The following is a 26,851-nucleotide window of genomic DNA, read 5'->3' on the forward strand; positions in this document are numbered from 1 at the left end:
GGCCCGCCTCCGCCCCCTCCCCAGCGGCACCGGCCGCCCCTCCCTGGCTCCCTCCGCGTGCGCCGTGCGCCGCGCTCGGTCTGCAGCGGGAGCCGCCGAGGCCGCCTCGCCAGCTGGCTGGGGACCAGGCGGGAGGTGGCGCGCCCGGGAGGCTGCGGGAGGGAGGGAGGGAGGGAGGAAGGGAGGGAGGCCTGGCCTCGGCGTAGCCCGGCCCCCGCCCCCCACGGCCCTCCCGCCGGAGCGAGGTGCCACGCGCGCGCGCGCACACACACACACACACGGGCACACACACGGGCACACATACGCACAGACACACGCACACACACTCGGCTCCCTCCGGCGCGCACGCACGCAGCGCCCCTGGCAGACCAGCGCCGCGGCCGCCTCCCCGGACGCCCGGACGCCGGAGGGCCCCGACCCCGGCGCGGCTCATGCGCCCGCGCCCATCCCGCAGCTCCGCGAGGCCCGCGGGACCCCTCCCGCCGCCGCCGCCGCCGCCGCCGCGTCCGCCGCCCCCGGAGGAGCGGGCTGGCCGACCGCCGCCGCGCCGTCCCCGGGCCGCCCCCGAGGCCGCTCCGCCGCGGGCCCTGCCGCCCTGGGGCCGCGCCCCGCTCCCGCGCCTCGGGGGCTGAGCCGAGCAAACTTCGCCGACCGGCCGACGCCCGGCGGGGACCCCGCCGCGTCCCTGCGCGCCCGGGTGGGCGCGGGGCGCTCGGACCTTCGGGCATCCGGCCGCCCCGCCCGCTGCACCTGCTCGGCCCCCTCCCCGCCTGCTGGGGACTCCGGAGACGCCGCCACTTCGCAAACTTTTCCACCCCCCCCCCCCGAGGGGGGGGGCGAAGAGGGCTGAAGGGGAAGGAGGTCCCGCGAGGCGCGCGCGCAGACCTGCGGGCTCCTAGCCGGGCGCCGCCGCCCGGGAGCCGGACCCGGAGGGGCGCGGGCTCCGGCGGCCGCCCTCCAGCCGCGCTCCGGCTCCCGCCCCTGCTTTTCCGGCGGGAGCGGGGGGCGGGGCGCGGAGGGCAGCGCGGCCCGCGCGGTGCCCAGCGGGGCCGCCGTGCATGGCCCTGCGCAGTGGGGCGGGCTGCTTCGGCCGGGTCTGGCGCAGGGTGTCGGGGCTCCCGGACGCCTGGCCCCGGCGCTCGAGCAGCCTCCTGTGCCTGTCCGCCTTCTCGCCCGAGCCCGGGCCCGCGCCGCCCCTGCCCCGCCAGCCGCCTCGCGGTGGCGGCGGCTGTGGCGGCCCCGGCGGAGGGGGGCCCCCCCAGCCTCCCCGCCCCCCGCCTCCCCGCCGCCGCCGCTGCTGCTGCTGCTGCTGCTGCTGCTGCTGCCGCCGCCGCTTACAACTTGGAGGCGGCGGCGGCGGCGGAGGAGGCGGCGGCGGCCGCCGGGCGCTGCAGTGGGACGCGCGCGGCTGCGAGCCTGCGGGACATGCCCCCCGCGCCGGCTCCTTGCTGGCGGCCATGAAGAGGCAGAACGTGCGGACTCTGTCCCTCATCGTCTGCACCTTCACCTACCTGCTGGTGGGCGCCGCCGTCTTCGACGCCCTCGAGTCGGACCACGAGATGCGCGAGGAGGAGAAACTCAAAGCCGAGGAGATCCGGATCAAGGGGAAGTACAACATCAGCGCCGAGGACTACCGGCAGCTGGAGCTGGTGATCCTGCAGTCGGAGCCGCACCGCGCCGGCGTCCAGTGGAAATTCGCCGGCTCCTTCTACTTTGCCATCACGGTCATCACCACCATAGGTAAGGGCCGGGCGCGCCGCCGCCGGGCTCCCCGCGCCCCGGGAGGAGTCCGGGGAGGCGGCTGAGCGCGCGGCGCAGGGCTGGGTGCGGGGCGCCGAGGGTTAAACGCAGCCTCGTCGCCGGGGCCCCTCCCGCCGCGCCCCCTCCTCTCTCGGGAGCCCCCGCCTCTCCTGCGCCTCCGCGCCTCGCCCCTCGTGGACCCCACCCGGTGCTGCGCTCCGCGCCGCTGTCTGGGCCGGGCGTGCGAGCCCCGAGCGAGCGTGCCGGAGCCGGGAGGGCGGAGGCGCCACTTTTGCGAAGAGAGTGGAGCGCTAAGAATAATCCCGTAGCAGACACCCACCCACCCACCGCCCCGGCGCGGGCTGGGCTGCGCGGGGTTCCAAGCCTTACACTTACTACCTCTCCGGGACTTGGAGACGGCTGGCCTGGCTCCGCCGCGCGGAGAGGGACTCGGGCGGCGGGGGACCCTCGCCAGCCTCCAGCCTTCTCTGAGCCCGGAGTCCAGCTTTCCTCCCTCGGGGCTCCTCTTCGAATTCTGGAGCCCGGTCGTGCCAGGCCCCCAGAGGAGAGAGAGAGTTTGCTCTCTGGTGATTGGGGTGGGGGTGGCAACCGGGTGAAGCGCTCTAAGAGGGCAGTGGAGGGTGGGGGGCAGGGCAGGACCTGTCCTCCGGCCCCCCCCCCCCCGCCCCCACCGGCTGTGATAGTGGGTGAGGCAGGTCTGCGGAGTCCCCAGAAACTGGGGAGGTTCAGCCCTGGTCTGGGGAAGAGAGTCCAATGGGTACACCCTGGGGACTCCCGTGGGTCCCTCTCCCAATGGTGCTAGCCAGAGAGCAAAGTCCCTAGTGGGTGCCCAGGGCAGGGCCCTGGCTGAGATCACGTGGCACTTGGAGACCCTTGGGAACCGGAGCGGGTCGCTTCAACCCAGCGGACACGGCAGTAGGTAGGGTGGTGTCTCTGTGGTTTGCAACTTGTCCCCGCGCGGCACCCTGTCTCTGCCCAGCCGTCTCCTTGGCCCTGTCAGGGCCGCTGTGTTGGCTCGGGTGGCCTCTTTTCTGTGCCCGCCCAGCCCCCTGTGCCCCCTCGCCGTGAGAAGAGGTCCCCTCCTGCCCACCCTTGTCTCTCCTCCGTCCGCCCTGACTCCTCTGGACCTCCTCCTCTAATTTCCCCCTTGGTATTTTTCTTTGTCTGGAAAGCTCTGTGTGCTGAAAAAGCAGGATTTCTCAGTGCCATATGCAACAGGATGTACCAGCACAGGACGGCCTGTCTCTGCTTCTTGGTTGAGAAGACTTTGTAGAGAGTCATCTTGTTTGAAATGTTTAATTCATTGGTGCAGGTTTTTACGTCTTTGGGAGGAAAATGCTCTTCTGTTGTCTACGTAACTAGCTTTGCTCCCGCTTGGCCCGGCGGCCAAAACACAGAAAAGTCCTTCCTTCCCCACACCCCACTGTGCCTCCAGTGCCTGGAAGGGCCAGGCGGTCATTACCGTCATTTTTGTCGTGAAACTTCCAGCATGAGCTGTGGCGGTCATAGACGCACATGGGGTTCAGGGGCCTGTTTGCTGGAGAGCCCGAGAACAAGAAATGGGCCTCTAAGAACTGACTGCTCTGGGCGGGGAGGGGAACCCGTCATCCCCTCAGCATGCCTTCGATGATCTAGCCCCCGGCAGGTGAAATCCCTAGCACACTGCACCCAGGAGCGAAACGCGCACCTAAAACCCATCTGGTCTCGAGAGCTGAGCTCCAGCCTCGCGGAGCGGGTTGGAGTTAAAATCAAACCCTGAGATGCTCCCATTTACCTGAAAATAGAAAGAGGCTGGTAAAGTTCTCATCAAGGCGTGTTTATTGACCCTGGCGGGTAGCTCCGAGCACATTCTAAGGAGAAACACGTCAAGGAACGTGTGGCCAGACCGAGGGTGTTCTTTGGCCCGGCGCACGGGTGGGCCTCCAGTCTGTCCAGGACCAGGGGGGCATCTGCCGGCTGTTGGTTTTCCTCACTTCTTTCGTCGAGTTTTCAACCCAGGTTTCTGGGAAGGAAGGTTGGGGCACAGACGCAAGGACAAGGAAGAAAACGTTGCCCCAACTCAGCCGCCCTGACGCTGAACTTGGAGCCCCGCGATCTGGCTTGCATCTCGAGTCTGGCCATCCTAGCAGACCACAGCGGGGTCATGTTGCTTCTCCCGACCTCAGTTTCCCCACCTGCAGGAGGAGCCTGACACAGGACTGATCTGCCCGGTTGGACCCGAGGGCGGGCAGGCGCCCAGCCGCCTGCGGCTACCTCAGCATAGCGCAAAGCACTCGCTCTGTAGGTGTGAATTTACGCTCTTTGACACGGGCTGAGTCCGTGCTGTCTGCCCTGGGAAGCTGTTTAGCCCAAGAGCTCAAATTTACAGGAAACAAAGCACCTTTCTAGTTAATTCTGTTTGTTTTCTTCTTCTTCTTCTTTTTTTAATATAAATGCAAATTAAGGTCCTCCTAGGCCTAGAACAAAAAGCAGCCCCAAGCCGGGCCCTCTGAGGCACCGTCTCCTATTGGACGGTGATATTAACGGGTCAGGTGAATCTTCACGGGTGTTCTTATTTTTAATCTAACCTTGAGCGATTTCTCGAGCGGACTTCAACTTTGAGCTCCAGCCCGCGAGGTGGGCAGGAACCTCGTGGCGCTCGTGGTCTGTAGGCGAACGGCGCTTCTCGGGTTCAGTTACTGGCTCCCTCCGTGAGGTGGATTTTAAAAGCGATGCGGTTACCATTTTGCATTGGCTCCGCGGCCCCATGACAGGTTGTGAGGGGCTGGCACGTGAACCTCGCCCAGCCCTCGGGGCGGGGGACTCGGGCACGGGCACCGCGGACAGAGGAGGGCAGCACAGGTCCAGCGGGCCCGGAAGGGCACGCCCAATGCTGCCCTCCACCGCTTCCGGGTGCGGTTCCTTCCTCTCTCTTTTTTGATGTTTGCGCCACCTGCCATCTGAAGCTGCCTGCGGGATGGGGTGGTGTTGACTTCCGAGAGGCCCGTGTGGAAGGTGGGAGCCCTGTATCCACGTCCCGTCCCGTTGTGCTCGGCTGCTTAGCAGGATGGTCGGAAGCCTCTGCCTGGCAGGGCCAGGGCCTGACTTGAATTTCCTGCTTGGGGCAGAGGCCTAAGGGACCCCCACTCTCCCAGCAAGTCTGTAGGCTTCCTATAGGAGGCGCTGCACCCCACGGTCAGTGCCGGTCTGACAGCAGAGGGGGCATCTCCTGGACACTTCTGTTTTGGATCTAACGTCTGTGATCTAAGTTGTCACCACCTCTAGGATCATCAGAGGAAGAAACAGTGCTTAGAATTCAGATCTCTTCTGCGGGGTCCAGGAGGCCCATTTAAAAACTGGTCTGTGTAGGGGAAAGACGGAGGGAAGGAGACACAGGTTTTCTGTTTTGGCTGCAGTTTGGAGGGGCGGTGTCTCTCTGGGCCCTTTGGGCTCCTCTGAAGCCGGGGTGGCTGCCCCGGGAGCTGGGGTGACAGGCCTGGGAGCCACGGTCTGCTGGCTGGGGGTGGGGCACACCCTGAGAGTTTCGGGGCCCCTGTGCGTTCCTTGCTCCAGGCCCCCTGCTGGCTTGAAGTTGGAGCGCCGAGGGGCATCTCCCCTTCCTCATTCACGCACAGAGCCCGAGTGGACTTTTCACAAAGCGGAAAGCGTTTTCTGTGTTTTTCTGGCACTCTTGGGTGTAGTTTTCAATACATAGTTTTACACTCTTGTTGTGCGCCTGCCCCTGCCTGGTCTGCGTTGCCTCTGAGACTCTGGGGACAGTCTAGATGACAAGATAAGGCCTGGCCTTGAGGGGGGGCGAGGCGGAGCTGGAAACCTGAACGGTTGGTTGAGCTTCAGTGTGAGGCACAGGGACAGCGAAACTCCCTTAACCCGTTCAGTGCCGCGGGTGCAGACGGCCCCGGGGGGTGCGTTCCTCGGTTGGCCCTTTGCATCCTTCTGGCAGGTTCTCACCCTCCAGGGAGGCTTAGCCTTCCCCGCGGCCACTCACGGCCTCCCTGAGCTGTGCCCCTGCCCCCTGTGCCTCCCTTGGTGCCAGCAAGGTTGATATCATCTGTCCCGCCCCAGGCAGACTGTCTGTCCATCCCGCCCCCGCCCCCGCGGGCATCTTGTGAAGGATCGCAGAGTGGAAACAGGCCCGGGGGGACCGAGCAGGCTGGTGCCGGAGGGATCGTGGTGCTTTCCCACACCTGCGCTCACTTCTCCCACAAGCCCGGTGGGAGCATCACCCCACCTGATGGATGGGGAAACCGAGGCATGATGAGGCAGCCCACGCGGAGGCCGAGGGCTGCGAGCTCCAACTGTGGCTTTGTCCCAGGAGCCGAGGATGGGCCTGTGGAACATTCCATCCACGTCTTCTGCTTCTCCCTCTCACTCCGCTGTTCAGGAGACCTGCTTAGCAAGGGTCAGGTGAAGGGCCGGCTCACCCAGCGCGCGGGGCCTGGACAGGAGGCGTCTTCCTGCTACTTTCCGGTGTGGCCGCTGGCAGTGTGCAGGAGGCGGGCGGGGGCGCGTGGCTGGCTCCTCCTCCCCGGGCCCCGCCTGGACCCCGTGGCGCTAGAGGTAGCATCGGCCCTCCAGTAAACACTGCCTGTGGGTGTCGTGGAGGAAGCCGAGAAGTGAGGTTCCTTCTGACTCCGGGTGACGTGAGAGAGATAGCTTTACTGACGGGCATGGGGACACCTGGCCAGGTGCTCTGAGGCGGGGGCAGGTATCAGACGGCATCCACAGTCCCGACACCTGTTGCCGCTGCCTCCTCTTTCCTGGGTCACCTCACTAGCCAGGTCCAGGAGGGTCAGAGCAGCAGCAGGAGGCGAAGCGGCCCTCTTTGCATCTGGCCTCCACCCACACCTGTGTCCACGTCTCCAGTCGCCGGTCCATCCCTGGGTCCCCCAGGCGTCTTGCGTTCGCACCGCCCCCCATCCCCTTGCACTCCCTCCCAGGGCGCTCCAGGCACCTGTTTGTTCGTGTTCTGTGTGTCCGTGCATGATTGCAACCAGCCTTCTCTACAGCCACTCACTCCCCCTCTCACTCGTTCGCTCGTTGACTCCTCTGAACGGTCACTCAGCCCTCTATGTACCGTGTTCACCCCTCCAGCGCTGGGGTTTTACCCGTCTCCGTCCCTGTGCTGGGTGGGAGTGCCCAGGGCCCCGGGTAGCCTCTCAGTAAGTGCTGATGCCCCGGTGTGGGGGCACCCGAGGTGTTCCAGCCACGTCACCTTCCTGAAAAGCGGTCGGCCAATCCCAGGCACTTTTGCCTTTTAGAAATGTTGACCGAAGTACGATGTTCACACGGAAAAGCGCGCTTAAGCAGAAATATATCGTTCAGTGGTTCCTGTGACCAAACCACACCCTTGTAAGCCCCACTCAAATCAAGAAACATTATTACCGGCACCCCAGAACCTCCCTGCGCCGGTCAGCTTCTTGAATGCCCCTAGTGACAGGGAGCTCATTCCCTTGCGTGCAAGGCAGTAGGGTGTGTTTATATGCATGATGAGGGTATTGTGTGAGGTTCTGATCTGGTGGGGCCACCATGTGGAAAAGCGGTGTGTGTGTTGGGGGGTCATTCTTTCAAAGGGGTGGCCAGTCTCTGTGGTGGTCACCTAAAGAGGGGACAGAAGGTCTGCATTTAGAAGTTGGAGACGGGGGGGGGGGCTCAGGTGCAGAAAAGAGGGACTCAGCACATGGACGTGTGGTGCCACTGCCGTAGGGGGGTGTGCTTGGGCAGTCCAGGGTGCGGCTGGCCCTGGAGCCGGGACGGGCAGGCCGCCAGCCCAGGGGGCCTGCCCCTGTGAGTTAGGCCACAGAGCAACGCTACTCTTGGTTTTACACCAGCCTTGCCGGAGCACCAGGAAAACACCGTGGGAAACAAGTGTCCTGGTCTCAGCAGAGCCCCAGGAATTTGGCGGCAAGGACCCAGGCGGGCTGGGCTGACAAAGGAGGGGCAGGCAGTCTGCGCCGTTAAGGGAGTCCCGCGGGCAGAGGAATTCTGGGATATGAGCATTCCGGTGAGGGTCTCCTCCCCCAGTGGAGCATCCGCCTCCCTGCCAGCCTTGGGGAAGGGGGTTCTGGGGTTCATCTCATCAGGGGATTTGGTTTGAGGGCCCCTTTTCCCGCCCATCCCGACTCTGGGATCTCTGCCTGCAGAATAGCTAAGGGCGCCCAAGCTGTAGCTTACGGTTCTCCAAAGGAGGGAGTGAGTGCAGCTCGGCTTGCCCCCTGTGCCGTAACCGACTTTAGGAAACTGGAGATAGTCCTAGGCCCCCGAGTTTCTTCCAGTCGTACCTCCCTAAGCCTGGCTCTTCTCCGAGCAATTTCGGTCTGCGTGTGTGCTCTCCGAGTGCAGAATATCCCCTCCCCTCGTCTAGGTGCTGTGCTTCTGTTCATGCCCCCCCCGCTTGGTATGCCAGCTTTTCTGGGCAGCCCCTCCCTGCGTTGACGTGTCTCGAGCGTCTAGTTCACGCAGACTTCTTTCGTCTGCTCCTGAGCAGCGGTTTCTCTGTCTGGCGTCGGTGTGAACCCAAGTACGGTCCCTGACGTGGATCTCTGAGGAAAAGACTGGGATCGTGTGCTGTGGACCCAGAGGAGAGGGGATGGTTGACAGAATTCGCAGTGGCAGGGGAAGGGGAGGAAATTCAGGAGTGGCCAGGAGTGTGTTGGGCCTGTGGGTCAGGGCACTGTGAGCAGCTGTCCGTGCTGGGGGTTCCCTGGCGGGTGCATCCTGGCCGTGGCCACATCCCCACCCCACCTGCTCCCACCTGGGCTTTTGGGGTCAGCCGGGCCTTGAGCCATGACGAAACCTGCCTGGGGAACAGCCACTCGCAGGGGTGCTAGCTGAGTGGGGTGGGCGAGCCCTGCCCGGTTCTCACCCTCATCACGTGCCCAGCCTTAGAAGGAGCCAGTGGGTGGCCCCGGGTGAAGCGTGGGGTCAGACTAGAGGAGGCGGCCCTGTGGCCATGGTGCGGTGGTCATGACGGGGACAGCTTTGGTGCAGCGGGGGATGCTGGGCCAGGTGTCCAGGGAGCGGGGGAGGTAGATCTGAGCCCTGCCCGTGGCCTCGGCCTTCCTGTCCAGGGGAAGCCACATGCCTCCTCGGACTGGGCACAGAGGGGCTCGGGGAACAGGCGGAGCCCCGGGGGCCTGTAGCCCCAGGCAGGACTGCCCCGTGTCTGTCTGTCCCAGACGCCCAATCCCAGCTGTGTCCCACCAGCCTCGCTTCCTTGTCTGTGAGATGGGGACCTAGAGCTTTGCGTGTGTGGCCGTGGACATTGAGCGCACGTCTGTGAAAGGTGTCCTCGGAGGCACCTGGGGCTTTTGGTTGTGATGATGACGGTCAGGCGGACGCCGGGCTCCTGTGTGCGACGTGGGGGACTGGTCACGTGCCGCTATGCCGCCCGCCTTCTCGAGGGTCGTCTGTGCTGCGACTTGTGGGGCCCGTGGCCCGGACCCTCGTGAGGGGCTCCCGCCAGCTGCAGAAGGAGGCTCTCAGGGCGGGACGCCGGGCCCGGGTCTTTTGGGGCCACCACGTACAAGCCCAGGTGCTCAATTTCCCCAGACGGTTCCAGCCGAGAGGATGCGGCTTCGGGGATGCCTGCCGCCATGACCCCCTTTGTGAAGGTGACACCCTGCCAGGCCCCCCAGTACCCCGTTCCCCATAGGGCCAGAGCCTCGGGCCAAAGCCCCAGCCGGTCCAGTGCCTGCCTGGGTCACAGTTCGCGCCGGCTTCCCTGGTCCAGCTGTGCCCTGCCCCTCCCCCGCTGTCCTTTCCCCGCCTGGGCAGGGGATGCGTGGCTGTGCCCCCGGCCTGCTGTACCTCGCCGTCCTGGGACGCCTCTCACGCGGTGCCCTAGTTTTGTGTCTGTGCCACAGCATCCCCGTCCCACACCAGAGGCCCCAGGGCAGGGCTGAGCTTGGGCTCCCCGGACGGTGCTCAGGGCAGGCCCGCTAGAGACCCAAGTGCCACCTCTGGCCCCCAGGAGCAGGAGGACTTCGGGCTGGCTGCTTCAGGGGGCCATCTTCCCGCGTGGTTGTGCCTTCAGGCCCCTGGGCGCGTGCCCGATGGAGGAGGCCCCTTTGGAACTCGAGCTGTTGGTTTTAATGGGAGATGGCAGGTTAGGGACCCGTCGTGCCAAATGGGGACCTTCCCGCTCCTGCGGCTTAGATGTGTGACGTCGGTCCCCAACCCACCACTGGTGACAGACCCACGTGAGTTAGTTGGGCGCCTGGCGGGAAGGGACACCCATCTGCAACACGGCCTTTGGCTTCACCGGCTGTGCCGGGTGTGTGGGGGGCGCCCCGTTGGGGAAGGTGAGAGGCCTCCCAGCAAGCATCATGAGGCCTTTGCCCGGGCCGAGGGCCACGGGGGTTCATACACGTGGCCGCTGCACCCCTGGCGCTGCCCGGCCCCCCTGGCTTCCTATCCTGGGGCCCCTCCTCTCCCTGCTTCCCTTCCTCCCTCTACCTCCCTCACACACAGTCCGGACTACCGCTTACCTGGCAGTTCCCACCGGAGACCTCGCGCGTGCTGTTCCCTCCACCCAGCCTGGGCGCAAGATGCAGAGAAGGCGTTTGTTGACTGACTGTCGGCCAGAGGGTCAGGGGCCGGGAGCGTGAGCGTGTGATGTGTGTCTCCGGGTCCTGTCGACCGTTCCCTGGGGGTGCGGAGCGGGCACGTAGCTGGGACGCTGTGGGTTTCAGGGGTGGCTGCGGTCTTCCGGGGATGAGGGGCAGAGCCTGGGGGGCTGTTCAGCCCCGGAGGCGGTCTGGGCTGTGCGCTCACGCCCCGGGCCCCCGCCACCGTTTGTGCCCGCGCACCTCCACCGCTGCTGCCCCGCCTGCCGCTTGGAGCCCAGGAGGAGCTCGGTGAGGTGACTCTGCCCAGCGACTCGGGGCCTTGGTTGGGGGCTTGTGTGGTGCCTGCCGGCAGGGTTCCCACCTCTGCGGGCAAGAGACCGTGATTTCTTCCGAGCCACAGTGAGGATGCTGGTGTGAGTGCAGCAGAGAGCACGGGACCGCGTGGAGGGACTGCACGGAGGGCCCCGGCCCGGGCCTGGGGTGCGCTGGGTTCTAATCCTCCCCGGGTGACCTCGGGCTGGGGCAGCGGTCTCCCCGGGGCCCACCCCTGACTTCGGGGCTGGATGCGTCTGCGCAGTGGGGATCATCCTGTGCGCGGCAGGACGTTGGGCAGCATCCCTGCCCTCCGCTGACTCGTTGCCAGGGGCACCCCCTGAGTTGTGACACACAAAAATGTCCCCAGACATCGCCACGTGTCCCCTGAAGTGCAGAATGGCCCCTGGCCTGGTGACTTCTCTTCCCTGAAGCTCTTCCGTGGAACTGGAGAATAAGCCACCTTCTGGGCCACGGCAGGTGGGGGCCACGCCGGGAGAGGCAGCCCAGTGGTGGGGTTTCTCAGAGGAGGTGACATCCGCGTCAGGATGTGGATAGGCAGGGGAGCTCGGGTGGGGCTGAGGTGAGCCTGCTTATAGAGGGTTCAGGTGAGCCACTTTGGGGGTCTTGGGAGGGCCACTTTAGGGGGTCTCAGGGGGAGCCATTTTAGGGGTCTTGGGGGGGGGCACGCAGGTGGGCAGGGTAAGCTCACTGGTGTTGGGAGGACCCCAGGTGGACCCTCGGCTTCCACGCCTTAAGCAGACACCCCGGGCACGCTGTGTTGGGGGAGCGTGGCCTCGGCTCCAGCCCTGCCCTGAGGCCCTGGGAATGGAGACAGCTCTGGGCTCCATGGTCTGCCAGGTGGTGTTGGGGCCTTTGTGTCTCTTGGAGTAGCTGTGAAAACAGGTGCTGGTGGTACAGGGCTGGCCTGGGCTTTGAGCCACGAATCTTGTCTGGGCCCCGGGAAAGGGCCAGGCCCCGGGATGCTGGGGGCGACTGGGGAGATGTCCCTGCCGGGTCTGGTTGTCATGAGGGGCCTCCCAGCGTGAGTGCCATTTCTGGGAGATAAACCCAGAGCGCTGGGGAACACTGGCGGTTGGCAGAATGGGTCTGTCATCTGTTAGGGGCAGTGCTCAGGCCAGAGGGACCCAGGCACCGGCAGAGTGAACGCTGGTGTGTGCTCACATCACTGAGCAGAGAATGCAATGGCAGAGAACATTTTATAAAGAGGGGAGAAAAGCCCCCACAACTCCCTTGTGGTTCTGTGGTCGTATCTGAAAATGACTTTAGCTTTTCTTGCTCACATGCTCATCATTTTGCCCACATTTGTGTACTGTTTTTATCACTTCATCAGAATGAGCGTGTTAGAGATTATGTTCAGCTGCCTGTAGCTGAAAACCCTTTCGGTGGTGCCTTGACCAAAAGCAGTTTCCTGTCTCTCTGTTTTGGAGTCTGGGATGAGCAGGTGGGCTGGCAGGCACTCCAGGATGCCTTCAGAGACTCTGGCTCCTGCTGTCATTCTCTTCTGCCATCTTAGTGTGGCTTTTGTCCTAAAGCCGGTGCCTCATGGCTCCAAGATGGCTGCATCAGCACCGGCATCACCTCCGGCATCCTCCTGGCAGCGAGAAGCAGAAGAACAAAAGAGAAAGGCGTGTGCCAGCTGGGCTTGCTCCTATCTGAAGAGCTTTTCCGGATGGCCCACCCACGGCCAGGACTGTGTCTCATGACCAACCCCAGCTGCGAGGGAGCTTGGAAAATGAGGCGTGCTGTTTCTCAGACCTAACTGGGGTTCTGATGGTGAGGAAGGAGCGGAGTTGGTGTTGGTAGGCACCCATAGTGTCTGTAGGGGACGCCTAGCAGTTCAGAGCCCTTTTGTTTCTAAGTTTGTGTCCAGCACTGCCTTGTGTTTCTGCCGTCTTAAGGGATTTTGTTTTCGCGGCTCTAACTCCAGTAACAGAATGTCTTGTCATCTCTTGACTCCTCTATTCATGGCAATTTAACGTACCTTTTTTTATTTTCATTTTTTGCCAACTCTAGGCAGCGCTTTCGTGAACATCTGTGTGCGTGTGTGGCTTGGGTTGGGTTCTTCCCTAAGGGTTTTGGGTCGACGGTGGGATTTCCAGGCCAGAGGGCGCGAGGGCACTGGTGATGGCGGGTAGTGTTCCCACCAACCACACGGGCGGGTGTGGGTCTCCTGGTGCCGCCGCGGCTTCGGCAGCTCTTGGCAGTGGGGAAGACGTTTTTGAGGTCCTCGCCATCTCAGAACATTTTCTTAGCAATCTTTGTGTGGCCGGGACCCGGTCGTGCCGCGTCGGAAGGCTGGTGTCCCCAGGGCCAAAAACCCACCGTCATCTCGGACACAGCTGGTCCAAGGGACTCCGTGGGTGAGGTTGTGGACCTGGGGCCCTTGACCTTCTGAACAGCGTGGAGCTGTTCCTGGGAAGGGGAGCCCCTGGGCCCTGGTCAAGCTCCGGGGATGGGAAGTTTCATCGGGTCCCGCTGGTCCTGCCGGTTGGCTTGGTCACTGGAACACCGAGCTGAGAAGCAGCCCAGTGGGAAGAGTGCCCTCTGCGATGGATTAGTCGCGTCTGCCTTGGGGATAGAGTGGACGACGGTGGCGTGCATCCTTGTCCACCCTGCCCCAGTGAAAGGGAGAACTGCGGAGATGGAAGGCTTTTCCGTCGCTGTGCCTGGCATGCCGGCACTCCATAGGTTGCTTGTCCCTGGGCGGGGGGTGGGGTGGGGGGTGTCTGATTTACAACACAGGTGCCCGTTCTCTACCACCTTTGTAACCCTGTGAACTAGGTGGGGTCAAAGATTAGCCCTGTTACGTTGAGGCTCAGAGAGATCCAGTGACTTGCCCGAGGTCACCCAGTGACAAAGGCGATGTGGCATCAGTGTTGAAACAAACAAAAGAGACAGAAGATCTCTCGGCGGCTTGTTTTCGTCATGCCGACCAGAGCTTCCCGGGGCAAGGTTAACCTCCCTTCTCTCGCCACAACAATGGAGTGGCCATTCGTGATTTCTCCATGGGGTTCTGGTTCTTGACAGCCTCCATCTCAACGAGTTGCATCCTCTCAGCAACCCTATCGGACGGATACTTTCGTGTATTCCCGTTTTAAGCTGATGTGGTAGACCAGAGAGGTTAAACAGTTTGCCCAAGGTCACGCAGCTAAAGAGCGGCCACGCCAGGAGTTATGCCCGGGCAGTCTGACCTCAGAGTCTGTGCTTGTAACTATCCTGTTACATACTGCTTCTTTCGACCTTCTGTATCAGCTAGCTAGCGACGTGTAACAAATCACCCGCAAATGTGGAGGCTTAAAACAACAACCATTTATTACTGCTTGCAGTGTGTGGCTCAGCTGGGCTTGGCTGCCCCAGATGGCTCAGCCGGGCGCCTTTTCTCACTGCTGGTCTTCAGGCTGACAGACGGCTCTGTGCTAAGCTGTTGTGTGTTTTCCTTCGGTGGTGGCAAGGGATCGGCAGGCAGGGAAGGCGAGTGAGGTCCCTTATGCCATGACCCTACACTTATGCTGTCATTCCGTCCACGTACCATTGGCTGAAGCCAGTCACATGATCAAAGCCAGCGTCCACGGGCAGGACATCCGCCTCCCCTCGATGAGGCCAGGCTGCCGGTGCTGTCTGCTCCTTCTGCTGGCTGACCCAGAGCCCGTCCACGCCCCTCGCCACGCCCCTCGCTGCTCCCTGTACTCAGCTGCCGGGCACAGTGGAGCGAGCACGGCTTTGGACTATGATCTGGGTTCGAATGCTCCCCACCCCTCTGTAAGGCAGACAGGGAGCCATCTCTCTGCATTCGGCAGCCCCACTCCACGATGAAGTGCCACAGACCCAGGGCTGGAGCACCAGAAGCTTGATCTCCCCCAGCTCTACAGAACAGAAGTCTGAGGTCAAGGTGTCTGGTCGTCCCCTGGTGTGTCCGTGTCCTAATCTCTTCTTATAAGAACACCTGTCACCTTGGAGCAGGGCCCCGTGCCTGACCTCGGTTTACATTGATCACGCCTGTGAAGACCCGTCTCCAAATACAGTCCCATTCTGAGGTCTTGTGGGTCAGGACTTCAGCATATTGATTTTGGGGAACGCAGCTCGGCCCGTGACATCCTCCTGGGGCTGAGCATTAAGTGTGAAAGCGGACCCGAAAGCGCCTGGTGCAGGATGCGTGTGGAGAGGCTGTTCCATGCATGCTGGTTCTCTGTGTCACCCGTAGGAAGACGAGCCTGTCTCATTATGGTCAAGGGGAGTTTATATTTTATTGCCCCTATGTGTCCCATATTTTTTTGTTATTCTCAAAATCTAGTTCTGTGTTGGGTGGAAAGGCCACGGTGGCGGAGTGGACCCAGCGTCTGATGTGTCCTCGGGAGACCGAGCTCCCATCCCTGCCCCCTCCCCATGCTGGCAGGGGGTGGCAGGGAAGCCCCCTCACTGGTCTCAGCCTCAGTATCCCCACTTGCAGACTGGGAGTGATCCTGCCTCCTTTGGCATGTCTGCGGGTTCGGATACACGAAGTCTGATGTGCTGCTTCTAAACGTGTCTGTAACTGGATTTTTATTTTTTATTTATTTTTTAAAAAAAAATTTTTTTTTCAACGTTTATTTATTTTTGGGACAGAGAGAGACAGAGCATGAACGGGGGAGGGGCAGAGAGAGAAGGAGACACAGAATCGGAAACAGGCTCCAGGCTCTGAGCCATCAGCCCAGAGCCCGACGCGGGGCTCGAACTCACGGACCGCGAGATCGTGACCTGGCTGAAGTCGGACGCTTAACCGACTGCGCCACCCAGGCGCCCCTGTAACTGGATTTTTAAACAGGTGACATGTAGTATTTATGTAAGTTACACACACACACACACACACACACTCTAATGTTAGGTTTTTGGTGTGGTTATCTTATTATGGTTCTATAGAATACACGAGTCCTTCTCTTTTGGAGATAGATACCAAAACACTTAGAGATAAAATGCAGCCTCTGGCACTTGTTTCAAAATAATCTGAATTGCCGGGAATTACCAGCCTCAAAATAATCTGAATTGGGTGGAGCGACCATGAGCTGTTCATTATTTGTACGCGGGAGTCTGTTACATGGTTCTCTTACCTTAGTATATATTTGAAAATTTGCATCGTGAAACTGAAACCATTTGAACAGAACGCAGAGCGGAAGCAGCCGGCTCTGTGCGGTCAGGTCCCCGGGAAGGGGCAGCGGCCGGCAGCGGGCCGTGCGCAGGGGGACGGAGCACTTCCTCGGCTGCCCCCCCAGGCTCTGGCCTGCTCGCAAGCTTCCTTTGGCCCTGATGTTGCTTGAAAATATTTGGAATTAGTTGAGGACACGTATTGATCTTTCAAAAGAACTTCTTGGTTTTGGTTATTAGTCATGTCGTCTGTCTTGCTGACTTTTGCAGTGGTACTTATCAAATGCCTCTTACATGCCTTAGGTTTGTTCTTCCTTCTTCACCTTCAAGCACCGAGAGATACCAGGCTTTTCTTTTTTAAATGCAGGCATTAACGGCTACACATGTTCCTCTGTGTACCACCATGGCTGCATCCCGCAGGTCTGTTATCATCACTTATTTGTAAATAATTCACTGCTGGGCATATTTTTTCTCTAATCCAAGAATTATTTGAAGTGTTCTGTTTTAAATTTACACGCACATGTGCACACACACACTGTTGTCAGCATCGTGATTACGAACGTGAGCTTTGCAGCCAGACTGCCTGGCTGTTGTCCTGTCTTGGCCATTTGCTAGCTGTGTGACCTTCAGTGTAGAACACAACCTCTCTGTGCTTTGGCTTTTGCCATCTACAAAATGGGCGTAATAATAGCAATGAAAATAACAAGAGCCCTCAAGGTTGTCAAGAAGACTGAGTTAGCTGTTGCATTCCAAACTTTTGAAGGCACTAATGGCTGTTGAGTGTTCTCTGTCTGGAAGTTCATGTCTGAATTACATATGGCTCCTACATTTCAAGATTTTTGGGCTTTTTCCTTGTTCAAGGATCACTTTTTTTTTCAACTTTTTAAATTTATTTTTGAGAGACAGAGACAGAGCATGAGTGGGGGAGAGACAGAGAGGGAGGGAGACACAGAATCCGAAGCAGGCTCCAGGCTCCGAGCTGTCAGCACAGAGCCCGACGCGGGGCTCGAAGTCACGGACCGCGAGATCATGACCTGAGCCGAAGTCGGACGCTTAACCGACTGAGCCACCCAGGCGCCCCCCCCAAAAATTTATTTTTAATGTTTATTTTTGAGAGAGCGAGACAGAGAGTGAAAGAGAGAGAGAAGGAGAGCACTAGTGGGGGAGGGGCAGAGAGAGGGAGACACAGAATCCGAAGCAGGCGCCAGGCTCCGAGCTGTCAGCACAGAGCCCGACGCAGGGCTCGAAGTCACGGACCGCGAGATCATGACCTGAGCCGAAGTCGGACGCTTAACCGACTGAGCCACCCAGACGCCCCAAGGATCACTTTTTATAAAGTTCCAAGGATGCTGGAAAAGAACATCTATCTCTCCGCTGTGCCTACAGTTCTACGTACACCTGTAAAATCAGACTGGTTTATTACGTTATTCGACTCCTTTTCAAGGGTGGAAAACCAGCGAATGCTGGCTAACTCAGCCTGCGTGCACGTGGGGTTCGGCACACAGAGTGTTTTAAGCGATCACTGTTTGGTTGCCTTTCGTGCCCGCAGTGGAACCTGCACTCATTCCCGCCGCCCACGGCCCCCATGGCGGTCACGTCAGGTGCCCAGGCCGCTCGCTTCCGCTGCCGGGCCCCGGAGACATCCCGTCCCATGCCCGGTCTGTGATCATGTGAGGATCGTCATTCTTACTGAGGCCCGATGAATTTCCGAGGGACGTCTGTTAGTGCCTCCTTCAGCACTTTGCCACTGGGACTTGCCAGTGTATTTCTGGCAAATTGTATTTCTGGCGATTTTAGTTTCGTGTGTTTTGAAGCCATGCGGTTAGATGTATAAAGGTGTGTTCTCTCTCCCTGGTGGAGAAGCTTTACAAAGCAAGCTTCTTTATGGTTTTTGATACCTTTATTTATTTATTTAAAGTTTATTTGTTTTTGAGAGAGACACAGTGTGAGTGGGGGAGGGGGAGAGAGAGGGAGAATTTCAAGCAGGTTCTGTGCTGTCAGCGTAGAGGTGGATGTGGGGCTCGAACTCATGAACGCTGAGATCATGACCCGAGCCAAAATCAAGGGTCAGATGCTTAAACCGCTGAGCCCCCCTGGTGTCCCTGTTTTTGATACTTTTAGCTGTAAATTCTTTCTTGTCCTGAGATTATGTCTGTGTCTGATTTCTTTTATGAGCACCTGTTATATAGACGTTCGTGTTTTTAGCTTCTATTTTACCCTTTTTCATCAGGAAGGTTGTGACATGGCTTATAACAAAAGGTGTAAAAGTAAGGTATAAAACCAGGTCAAAAATCGTGTGTGTGTGTGTGTGTGTGTGTGTGTGTGTGTGTGTGAGAGAGAGAGAGAGAGAGAGAGAGAGAGAGAGAGAGATTCATACATATTAACCTTCATGACGGCTTTGAGACAAGTTGATGTGTATTTGGAGCTTCCTAGGAGGCAGGACAAAAAGAGAACATCACGCATTGGGCTCAGAGTTGCACAGTGTGTTTTCCTGTGGTCGGAGAGGGCTGGCCAAGTAAGGTGCCTGTGTCAGGAACAGCGATGGGGACCAGGCTGAGGTGTGGCTGGCCTGGAGGCAGCCAGAGGGCGCGGATTCCCCAGGGAAGTGTGAGTGGACCGTCCCGGGGGTGAAGGTGCAGGTCTCCGGGCTGTGCTCCCCAGGGCCATCGGTGCCCAGGCTCCTCGGATTCTCCCACTCCGTCTTCCTGAGTGCTGCCATTTGGACCTGTGCTGGCTGCATTTCTGTTCCAAGAGGGAGAGGACGGGGGCAGAGGTCAGCAGGGTTATGCCAGCCAACACCACCCTCTGGACACACTGCCCTGGGAGCCCGGGGCAGCTTCTGCTCCTACCTCGTTGGCCGGGGGCGGGTCTCACGGCCCCACTTAGCGCGGGGGGCGTGGCTGCGTGCCCCGTCTCACACCTGCCTCCAGGCCCCGGGGACACAGAGCCCCGACTCCTGGACACCCTGGGCACCCGTTCATTCACCCTGCAGACTCTGCTCACGCTCTCCCCGTGGCAGGGACAGCCCTCTGAGCCCTCAGCCGCGGTCAGCCACTACGCGTGCCGACGGGCGACTGGGTGCCTTGCAGGCAGTCCCGTGGACAGATCTGTCTTCCCTGCCTGGGCTTTCTCTCCCCGTCTAGGGAGCGATCCTGATCCTGCAGACGGGGTTGGCTCTGAGGCCTCCTGCTGCTGAAGGCAAGGGCCAGGGTGTCTCCAGAATCCCTCGTGGAGGAATCAGCCCAGAAGATGGCACTGAAATGGGAAACACTTGCACGGAGGGGCACCCCAGAGGGCGGCGAGCATGGCCGTAGGGGTGTGTAGGAGGGGGCTGCCTCGTTTCCAGACATCTGCTCTCCTCCTCTAGGCAGGGGACTCTGGCCCTGGCAGGACATCGTTCTCTGCTTCTTAAGCGTTTCCTCCTGGGCCCAGCAGCGGCCTCCCAAGAGGGGGTGTTAAGTGTGTCGCTCCCCGGGCGGGGGGGGGGGGGGCCTTGGCCATCAGCCAGCACCTTGCTCTCGTGTGCTTCACCAGAGTCCTGTGGGGGCCCCTGTCCCCAGCCCCTGACGCCCCTGGCCAAAGCCCGTCCTACCCCCCGCCCCCCACCGCAGACCCGGGAGACCCGGCCAGCAGAGGTGTTCTGGGTTTTTTCCTTCGGGTTTTGTTTTCCAGCCCAGCCTAGGTCCTTTCTGGGCACAGAGAGGAGCCCTCTAATTTTTGGCTTCCTCTGGGGATGACCTAAGCATTTGTTTTCAGAGGGCTGGCGGGGGCCGCCAGGCATTATGCAACACAGCACTAAGACCGCGGTTCCCGCCGGCCCTCTCCAGGCGCGTGCATTTCTGGGGTGGCTCAAGGCCTGTGCTGATGTGCATTGCGCTGGCCGCGGGCCATCGGATCGCGTCGAGTCACTCCCTTGCTGAAAAGCCATCGATGGCTCCCGGCGGCCTAGAGCGTGCGGGCGCTGCTTCTCGTGGTCCTTGAGGTCGGAGCTCTCGCCTGCCGCTCAGCCCCGTCCCGGCAGCACCCGGGGCCTGCAGACCGAGTTTCCCGACCACTCAAGACCCACCCTCTTTGGAGTCCTCTCTGGCTGCTTAGGTGCCCCTCCCACATGTCCCTGCAGCGCCAGGGCCCCTGCGGGCTTAGCACCTGTCGCCCTGCGTGCAGCTCAGCGCGTCCCAGGCCTGGCTTCCTCCCCTGCCTCAACAGGACTGCCTTCACCTCCCTGTGGCTGAGGCGTTTGTCCTCTGCGTCTGGCACCGAGGAGGCCCTCCCGAGAACGTTTGTTGAATGAACATAGGCGTGTAAATGGAACAGCTTCCACAAAAGCTGTATTTAATTGTTCTAGAATATTCTCCAGGCCTTTGAGAAGAGCAAATTCTTGAAAAACAACAGCTGAAGGGCAGGTGTCGGCACAATGTGGTGGGTCGTTGTTGGGAGGGCGGTCCCGCCTGCCATGGGATTGGGTCCTCCCTGCACCCCTCGGCCTCTCCGCTCACTCTGAGATACCCGCTGACTTTTCTGGTCTCCCTCCAGATTCCCCGGGCACCTGCACGGCCTGGCCTGGTTTCTGTGGGGCCACCAGGAGCTTGGGAAGGGAGCCCTCTCCCCACCTGAGGCTGGGCCACTCTTCCGGGTGGCTCGCTCCCCCTAACTCCGGGCTGGCCAGCGGGCCAGGCTAGTAGCCGTGCTCCGCAGTGGTGCTCCGGGCACTGGCCCTCACGTTGGCCTCTCTAGGCCGGTGGCCTCTCCACTCAGATCGTCCCCGTGAGGTGGGCCTGACCCACGGCCAGCCTTGCTGCGGAATGTTCCGGACTCTCACTCTTTCTGGCAGAGGCATCACTCAACCCAGCCTTCCCACCGCTGTGCCGTCTACGGCTCTGCAGCAGGGGTGAGCCTCCTGAGGCCGGAGGCCCTCATCCTAGCTCCCGAGGGGGCTCCGGGGAATCTGCAGGATCCCGTCCAGACTTCTGGGGTGTGCGGGCGCCCACGCGAAGCCACCCTTCTCTGCCAGCTGCCTCTCTTCAGGTGGCCTGTGCCCCTGCCTCCTGCCTTTGCTCGGGCTGGTCCCTCTGCCTGGCACCTCTGTAGGCCGCTCTGCTGTTCCTTCTGCTCGGTGGGAGCGTGTGGAGCAGCCCGTTCGAGGGGAGCGTGCCCAGCGGTCAGAGCCGCCAGGGGCGCCACTCTGCTGGGGGCACGGCCTGGCCTGGCCTCTCTCTAGCCGGGCGACCATGAACAGGCCATGTAGCTCGGTTCCCATCGGTAATGTGGGTAGAAGAGACACCGTGAGGGTGTGGTGAGATGACGTGGGCACGCGGTGCACGGTGACCGAAAGGTGCGCCGTCGGGCGGGGGAGGCTGTGAGGAAGCAGACTCTGTGCCAGGTGACCCTGCACAGGGGGTGGGAGGCGCACGTCTGGGGACTCAGTTGTGGAAAGAGCAAATGTGTCTGGAGCTGCAGTTACGAGATGTGCCGAGAAGGCAGGAGCCAGGGCGGGGCTGAGTTCTGACTGACGGTCAGGGACGGCGTCCGTGCCCCCAAGGAGAGCTCTTCAGGCTGGCCCCCCACTGAAGGCAAGGGTGAGGCACCTTGGAGGACATGGAGGGGGAGGGCACTCCGCTCTGGAGCCGGAGAATGAGACCGACTGGGCTCAAGTCCTGGCTCAGCCATTTACTAGAGGGTGGCCCCAGGTATCGCTCTGTCCGCCCTCGTTTTCTGCACTACGGACTGGGGACCACAAGAATGCCAGTGCTAGAGGGCTGGGTGTGGCTCCAGAGAGGGACTACAGGTGACAGGCCTGGTGCACGCTGGGCGTGCGCCTCACTTAGGACACGCCGTCCCCCAGTCAATGATAGCAGCCATGACACAGGGCAAGGTGCACCTGAGAAAGAGCCCCCGGCTGCAGGGGACGTGGGGTGGCGGGGCTGTGGGGAGGCCGGAGAGTGGCAGTGGCTGCAGCCTCCCGCCCCCACCCCCCGGCCGTTGAGCACAGGTCCCGGCCGCACTGAAGGAGAGAGGCAGGCCTGGGGCACTGAAGTCTCAGGGGGACAGACCAGCTTCCTTGGGCTCACCCCCTGCCTCCCCCACGGCCCTCCCCTGCCCAGGGCTGTCCGATCACAGCCCCTCTGGACACGCAGGACCTGGCCGGCCTCACGAGCTGCCATCTGCAGGTTCCGGATGGCGGCCCCGGCTCGGACGCATCACGGGGCGTGAAATGGGAGACCGGGCTAAGAGGCCGCATGCTCCCGTGGCCCTGGCGAAGGCTCCGCACCGAAGCTGGGCCTTCCCTGCCCCTGTGGCATCCCCGGAGGACCCGGCCCTGGAACTTCCGGTCCCTGCACTTCTGCTGCTGGCCAAAAATCAAGCCAGGAGCCCACACTTGGCTCGCTCCGGGCCGAGGCTGTGCCAGCAGGAAGCGAAGCGGCCAGCGCCCGCTGGCTGTGGGTGCAGCTTCCCAGGTCCCCACCGGCATGGGGTGGGACCAGGTGGCTCAGGGGAAGGGACCCGGGAACTGTGGGCTCCCCGGCCACGCACCCCGGGACGGCACTGAGCCTGGCACACGCAGCAGGGACGCTCCCCGACTCAACACATCATGGCAGCTGTGACGGGGGCTCCAGGGCAGTTGGGAAGGAGCCCCAGCACACAGGTGGGAGGGCCGTGGTGATGCATCCTTCGTCCTGGCTCCTTCCTTGTCCCCGTGTCCTCAGTGACTCGGTGCTTGTGACACATAAGGCACTTGATAAATGCTTGTTTGTTAACGAGTGAATCCGCGTGGAGTCCTGCTCTGCCCCCAGCTGTGCGGCCACTTCCCCTCCCCGGCTTTAGTCTCCCGAGCTGTGAACGGGCACCTGGGAGAGACCTGGCCCAAATCCCGGGCTCTGCCCTCGCAGGCTGTGTGGCCTTGAGTGAGCTCATCAACCTCTCTGAGCAGTACGTGACCTGTGCTGTGGGACTCCCAGCGCGAGGACTGACTGAGAAGATGCTGGAGAGTGAGCTCTAGGTGCCTGGTGACTGGTGCCGGTCACTGTGGTGCCCCCAGTGTTACCCGGGGATGCTCGCACCCAGACGTCCTGGGCCGAATGGTCACTACCTGTGTCCGTCAGTCAGCATGGTGCTGACCTCTTGGAAGGAGAATCTGGCCACAGCGGCTCGGTTGGGGATTTTCCCCGGAAGAGGAAGCTTGGGTGTCAACAGGCCAGGTTAGCTCCTCAGGAGATCGTCAAGGACTCAGCCCCTCTGGCCTCCTTTGTCCCCTTTAGTGAGTGGCTTTTATTTGTCATTCCTCATCTTCTGGGGTGGGGTGAGGAAGGGGAGGAGCTAAGGGGGGTGTCCCCTGGGGCTGCACCTGAGTATGAGGGACATAGGCTCTCCCACAGCCCCGCCTGGAGTGAGCGTCCGCCCTCCCTGGCCTCATCAGGGTCACGTGGCCACCCCTGGTATTTCTAGGTGGGCCCGTGGCTTTCAGATAAGACTGAGGGTCTCTTCGTGAGGACGAGGGGTGAGGTATCTAGGGGACAACCTGTGTGCAGTCCCGGAATCAGATGCTTATTACTCTGAAATGTGCTTTAAAACAAAAACAAACTTGTAAATCATCAGGGTGTTTCTCCGGGCCCCTGCAGTGGCGGCTGGGGCTCCACCACCGTGTGGATGGAAAAGCTGGGCGTGGCTGGCCTGGGGAGCGAGGGGGCAGCTGTTTGGCCTGCTTGAAGTCTGGAGAGAGAGAGCATTCATTGCTGTGTCTTAGAGCGAGGACATTGGTCCCAGGATGGGAGCCTGTATGTCAGCAAGGACCCATTGGTGGCCCCAGCCTGGCCACATGGGGCCACAGGCCAGCCCAGTGTCCTCAGGCCGTCAAAGGGAGTGGTGTCTGTGGAGGTCAGAACCGGCCACGCCGCTGAACCTGGGACCTTCCCGACAGAGGACATCCGGCTTCTTGGAGGCTCATCCTAGCAGAGCCAGGAGTGAGGGCAGAGACGCTGGCCGTGAGCTAAGATCCAGATGCACTTTGAAGTGACCTGGAGACAGGTACCCTGCGAGCCGGGGTGAACACGGGACAGTGGTCCCAGAGGGGCAGTGGCTCTGGCTCTCTCAGCCCACAGGGGAGGTGGGTTCAACTCCTGAATCCGAGAGGAGGTCTCGGGGAGGCCCCCTCCTGGGGAAAGCCCTCTCTGAGAGCCCTTTTACCCGTGGGTGAAATCTGGATTCCAGAACCTGCAAAGGGTTGCTGTGGCCCTGAGACCTCTGGGGAAGAAGGTGGAGCCCTGGGGGCCGGTGGTCACCAGGCCAAGCAGGTGTGGGCAGCGGGGAGAGCAGGTGACGGACTGCGTGCCTCAGCGGGGCGGCTGCGGGCTTGTCCCGTCGGGACGAGGTGCCACGTTCCCCTCTGCGGTGACAGACACTTGGGAGCATCGGGTTTTTCTCTTCTCCTTTGTAAAGGGGTCCAGCCCACTTCTCACCTCTCACAGAGTGCTTGGAGTTTAGAGAAATTACTCTCTCACTGGGCCCTGAGCTGCCTCTTGGGGTTTGAACAAAGCGGCAGCCTGGGTCGGCCGGATGATGAACGCTTCTCGGCGTTTGGGGTCAGACTGGCCTGCGGTATAAGCAGTGTGGATAGAGCCACAGGCCATGGGTGAGGCGGGACTGCTGGGAAGCCTGATGCCATCCCTTCCCCTTGGTGTGAGTCAGTGCCTTAGCCTCAGTTTCCCCATGGGCTGCATGAGGGTTTGCACACCCAGAGGTGACCACGGAAACATCTGACATCGGTGCTGCGGGACCCACTTTGCCTGTGATCAGCCGAGCTGGGAGACGTAAGGGATGGGGTGGCAGGGTGGTGACAGGCAAGGGGTGGCTGCTGACCAGCGGACGCTGGGAGTTATGGCATTTTAGCATCACGGTGGTCATACGTTGGTGAGAACCACTCACGACACATGTGCCCATCTTGCAAGGGGCAGCAGTGTCTGTGGGGCATCTTGTGTGCAGAGGGCAGGCCCTGGAGGTCCCATGAGGTCTCTGACCCCCCAGCATGGGGTCCTTATTCCCAAACCATGTGGAGCTCCTGGACTGGGGGGGGGGCAGCCACCAGGGCACTCCGTTCCCCTGTGACACTCACATCTGGCCGGCTGGGGAGAAGTGCCTGCTCCCACCCCAGTCTTGCCCAGAGTCCTCAGCTTTTGCACTCAGCTGCGGTGGGGGTGAGCAGCCCGTGAAGGCGGCTTGGGGGGCAGTGGACCCTAGGGCTGGGCTGTGATGGCCCGAAGGTGCATTCTCAGTGGGGCGTGGGACAGGAGGGGGCCCAAACGTGCGCTGGATGGTTCCCGGGGAAGCCCGTGTGTCTCAGAGCCCCACAGCCTGGGCTTCTGTCCTGCCTTTGCGGCCTGCCCACCATGGGCCGTGGACAAGTGCGCCTCTGTGTTGTGAAGGGCAAAGTGAGTGCGTCCTTGGGAAGCGCTTAGAACGGTGCCTGGCACGTGGTTAGTAAGACTTACTCTCAGAGGATCAGGGGCACGCTACGGCCGGAGGGCCCTGTGGGGACAGACTTCCTGTTCTCGGGAATCCTAGCCTATCTGCCGGGCACAGTTTAGGAGCGCCCTCTCTGCACCCGCCCCAGCTAGGAACGGAAATGTGTAGTCCTAGGTGTTGGTTCTCCAACAGCTCACCGAACAGGACGGGAGAGAGATGACTGGCTGATGATGGTGCAGAGGACCAAGGGCCAGGAGGGACACGAGGAGGGAGTCAGGGGAGGAGTCGGGGCTGTGTATTTGTCAGCGTGGGCTAACTACCATAACAAACAACCCCGGGTGCCAGCGGCTCAGCACGGTGCAAGCTCATCTCGCTCTCACGTGGATACGGGTGACAGGCTCTGCCCTGCCAGGTCATTCAGGGCCCCAGGCCCCTTCCAGCTTGTGGCCCTGCTCTCCTCAGGTCCTCGGTGTCCTCTCCGTTCAACTAGCTGGTGGGGCAAGAGCTTGGAGGCGTGCGTGGAGCATTTTCACGGGCTGGACCTGGAATCGTCGTGTCTTGCCCCCCCCCCCACCACTCCATCCACGGGTCGGCATGCAGTCACGTGGTCCTGCCTCACCGCAAAGGAGTCTGGCACATGTGGGCTAGCTGTGAGCCCAGGAGGGAGCCGAGGTTTGGCGAGCCCAGCAGGGTCTGCCGCAGAGGCTTCTGGGAGAAGCCGAGTGTGGCTCAGCCTGTGGAAGGTGGCAGGCTTTGGGGAGGGGTCAACCCGGGCGAGGGACGAGAGCGTCCAGCTCAATTTGGGGGCACAAGAAGCCCAGGGGGTCGGGGTGGGTGGAAGGGAGTGCGGGAGGTCATAGCCTGTCTCCCCGCCGTCCTCTTTGCCCCCATTCCTGCGTCCTTTCCAGTTCAGGCACCGCCTGTGTCCCCAAGCAGGGCCTGGCCAGGGACGTTATTACCTCATTCAGTCGGTCCACCTCTGCTCTTGTGGGGCTGGGGGGCAGCGGGGCTCTGGGAGATGAAGTCGCTTTCCCGTAGCTCACACAGCCAAGTAGCGCGGAGCCCGGATTTGAATCCTGGTGTGCGTGACTCTATGGCCGGAGCTATTTCTGGAACCCCACACCGCTTTGCTTCAGCGAGACTGAGAGGACGCGGGGTGGGGACCCCGCATGGGGGAGGCTCTGGGGGGAGGCACTGCCATGTCCCTGCGCTGCCCTGCGGGGAGCACGGCCCGTGGGATGCGGGCACGTGCGGGCCCTTCCTGGTGCTGATCCCCTGCTCTGCCCCTGGCCTCGGGGCCAGTGGGAGTTGGAGCTTGGGTGACCCTGACGTCATGGGTGCTGTTAGTCCCCACAAACATGTCAGCAGAGGAGGAGGGCCTCGGGGCTCTAGAACAAGGGGAGGGAGGCTGTCTGGCCAGCTGCTCCGGGCAGCGCGGGGCTCTGGGGTCGTGGGGTCTGGGGTTCTAAACCCCGGCTCCTCCCTCTGGAGCTGTGTGCCCGAGTGTGAGAAAGAGCCTCCTCTGTGAAACGGGAGCGTGGGGTCCCCTGCCTCGCACGCAGATGGCACCAGGGACACTGCAGCCTGTCTGCCTGGCCTGCCGGCCGCCG

The 26,851-nt window shown here is 61.5% G+C and overlaps 1 protein-coding gene across 1 annotated transcript in view; it reads left to right on the forward strand.

The window, feature by feature from the left end:
- Positions 1-585: 585 nt before the first annotated feature.
- Positions 586-26,851, forward strand: part of KCNK9 (potassium two pore domain channel subfamily K member 9) — an 80,469-nt gene continuing 54,203 nt past the window's right edge. The window contains exon 1 of the mRNA XM_086694999.1: positions 586-1,740. Coding sequence (XP_086551125.1) covers positions 1,059-1,740 — 682 coding nt within the window. The 5' untranslated portion in view covers positions 586-1,058. The remainder of the gene's footprint in view (positions 1,741-26,851) is intronic.

The sequence above is a fragment of the Puma concolor genome, chromosome F2 (genome assembly GCF_028749965.1).
Source record: "Puma concolor isolate L17-30 chromosome F2, mPumCon1.1.hap2, whole genome shotgun sequence".
Taxonomy (NCBI): Eukaryota; Metazoa; Chordata; class Mammalia; order Carnivora; family Felidae; genus Puma; species Puma concolor.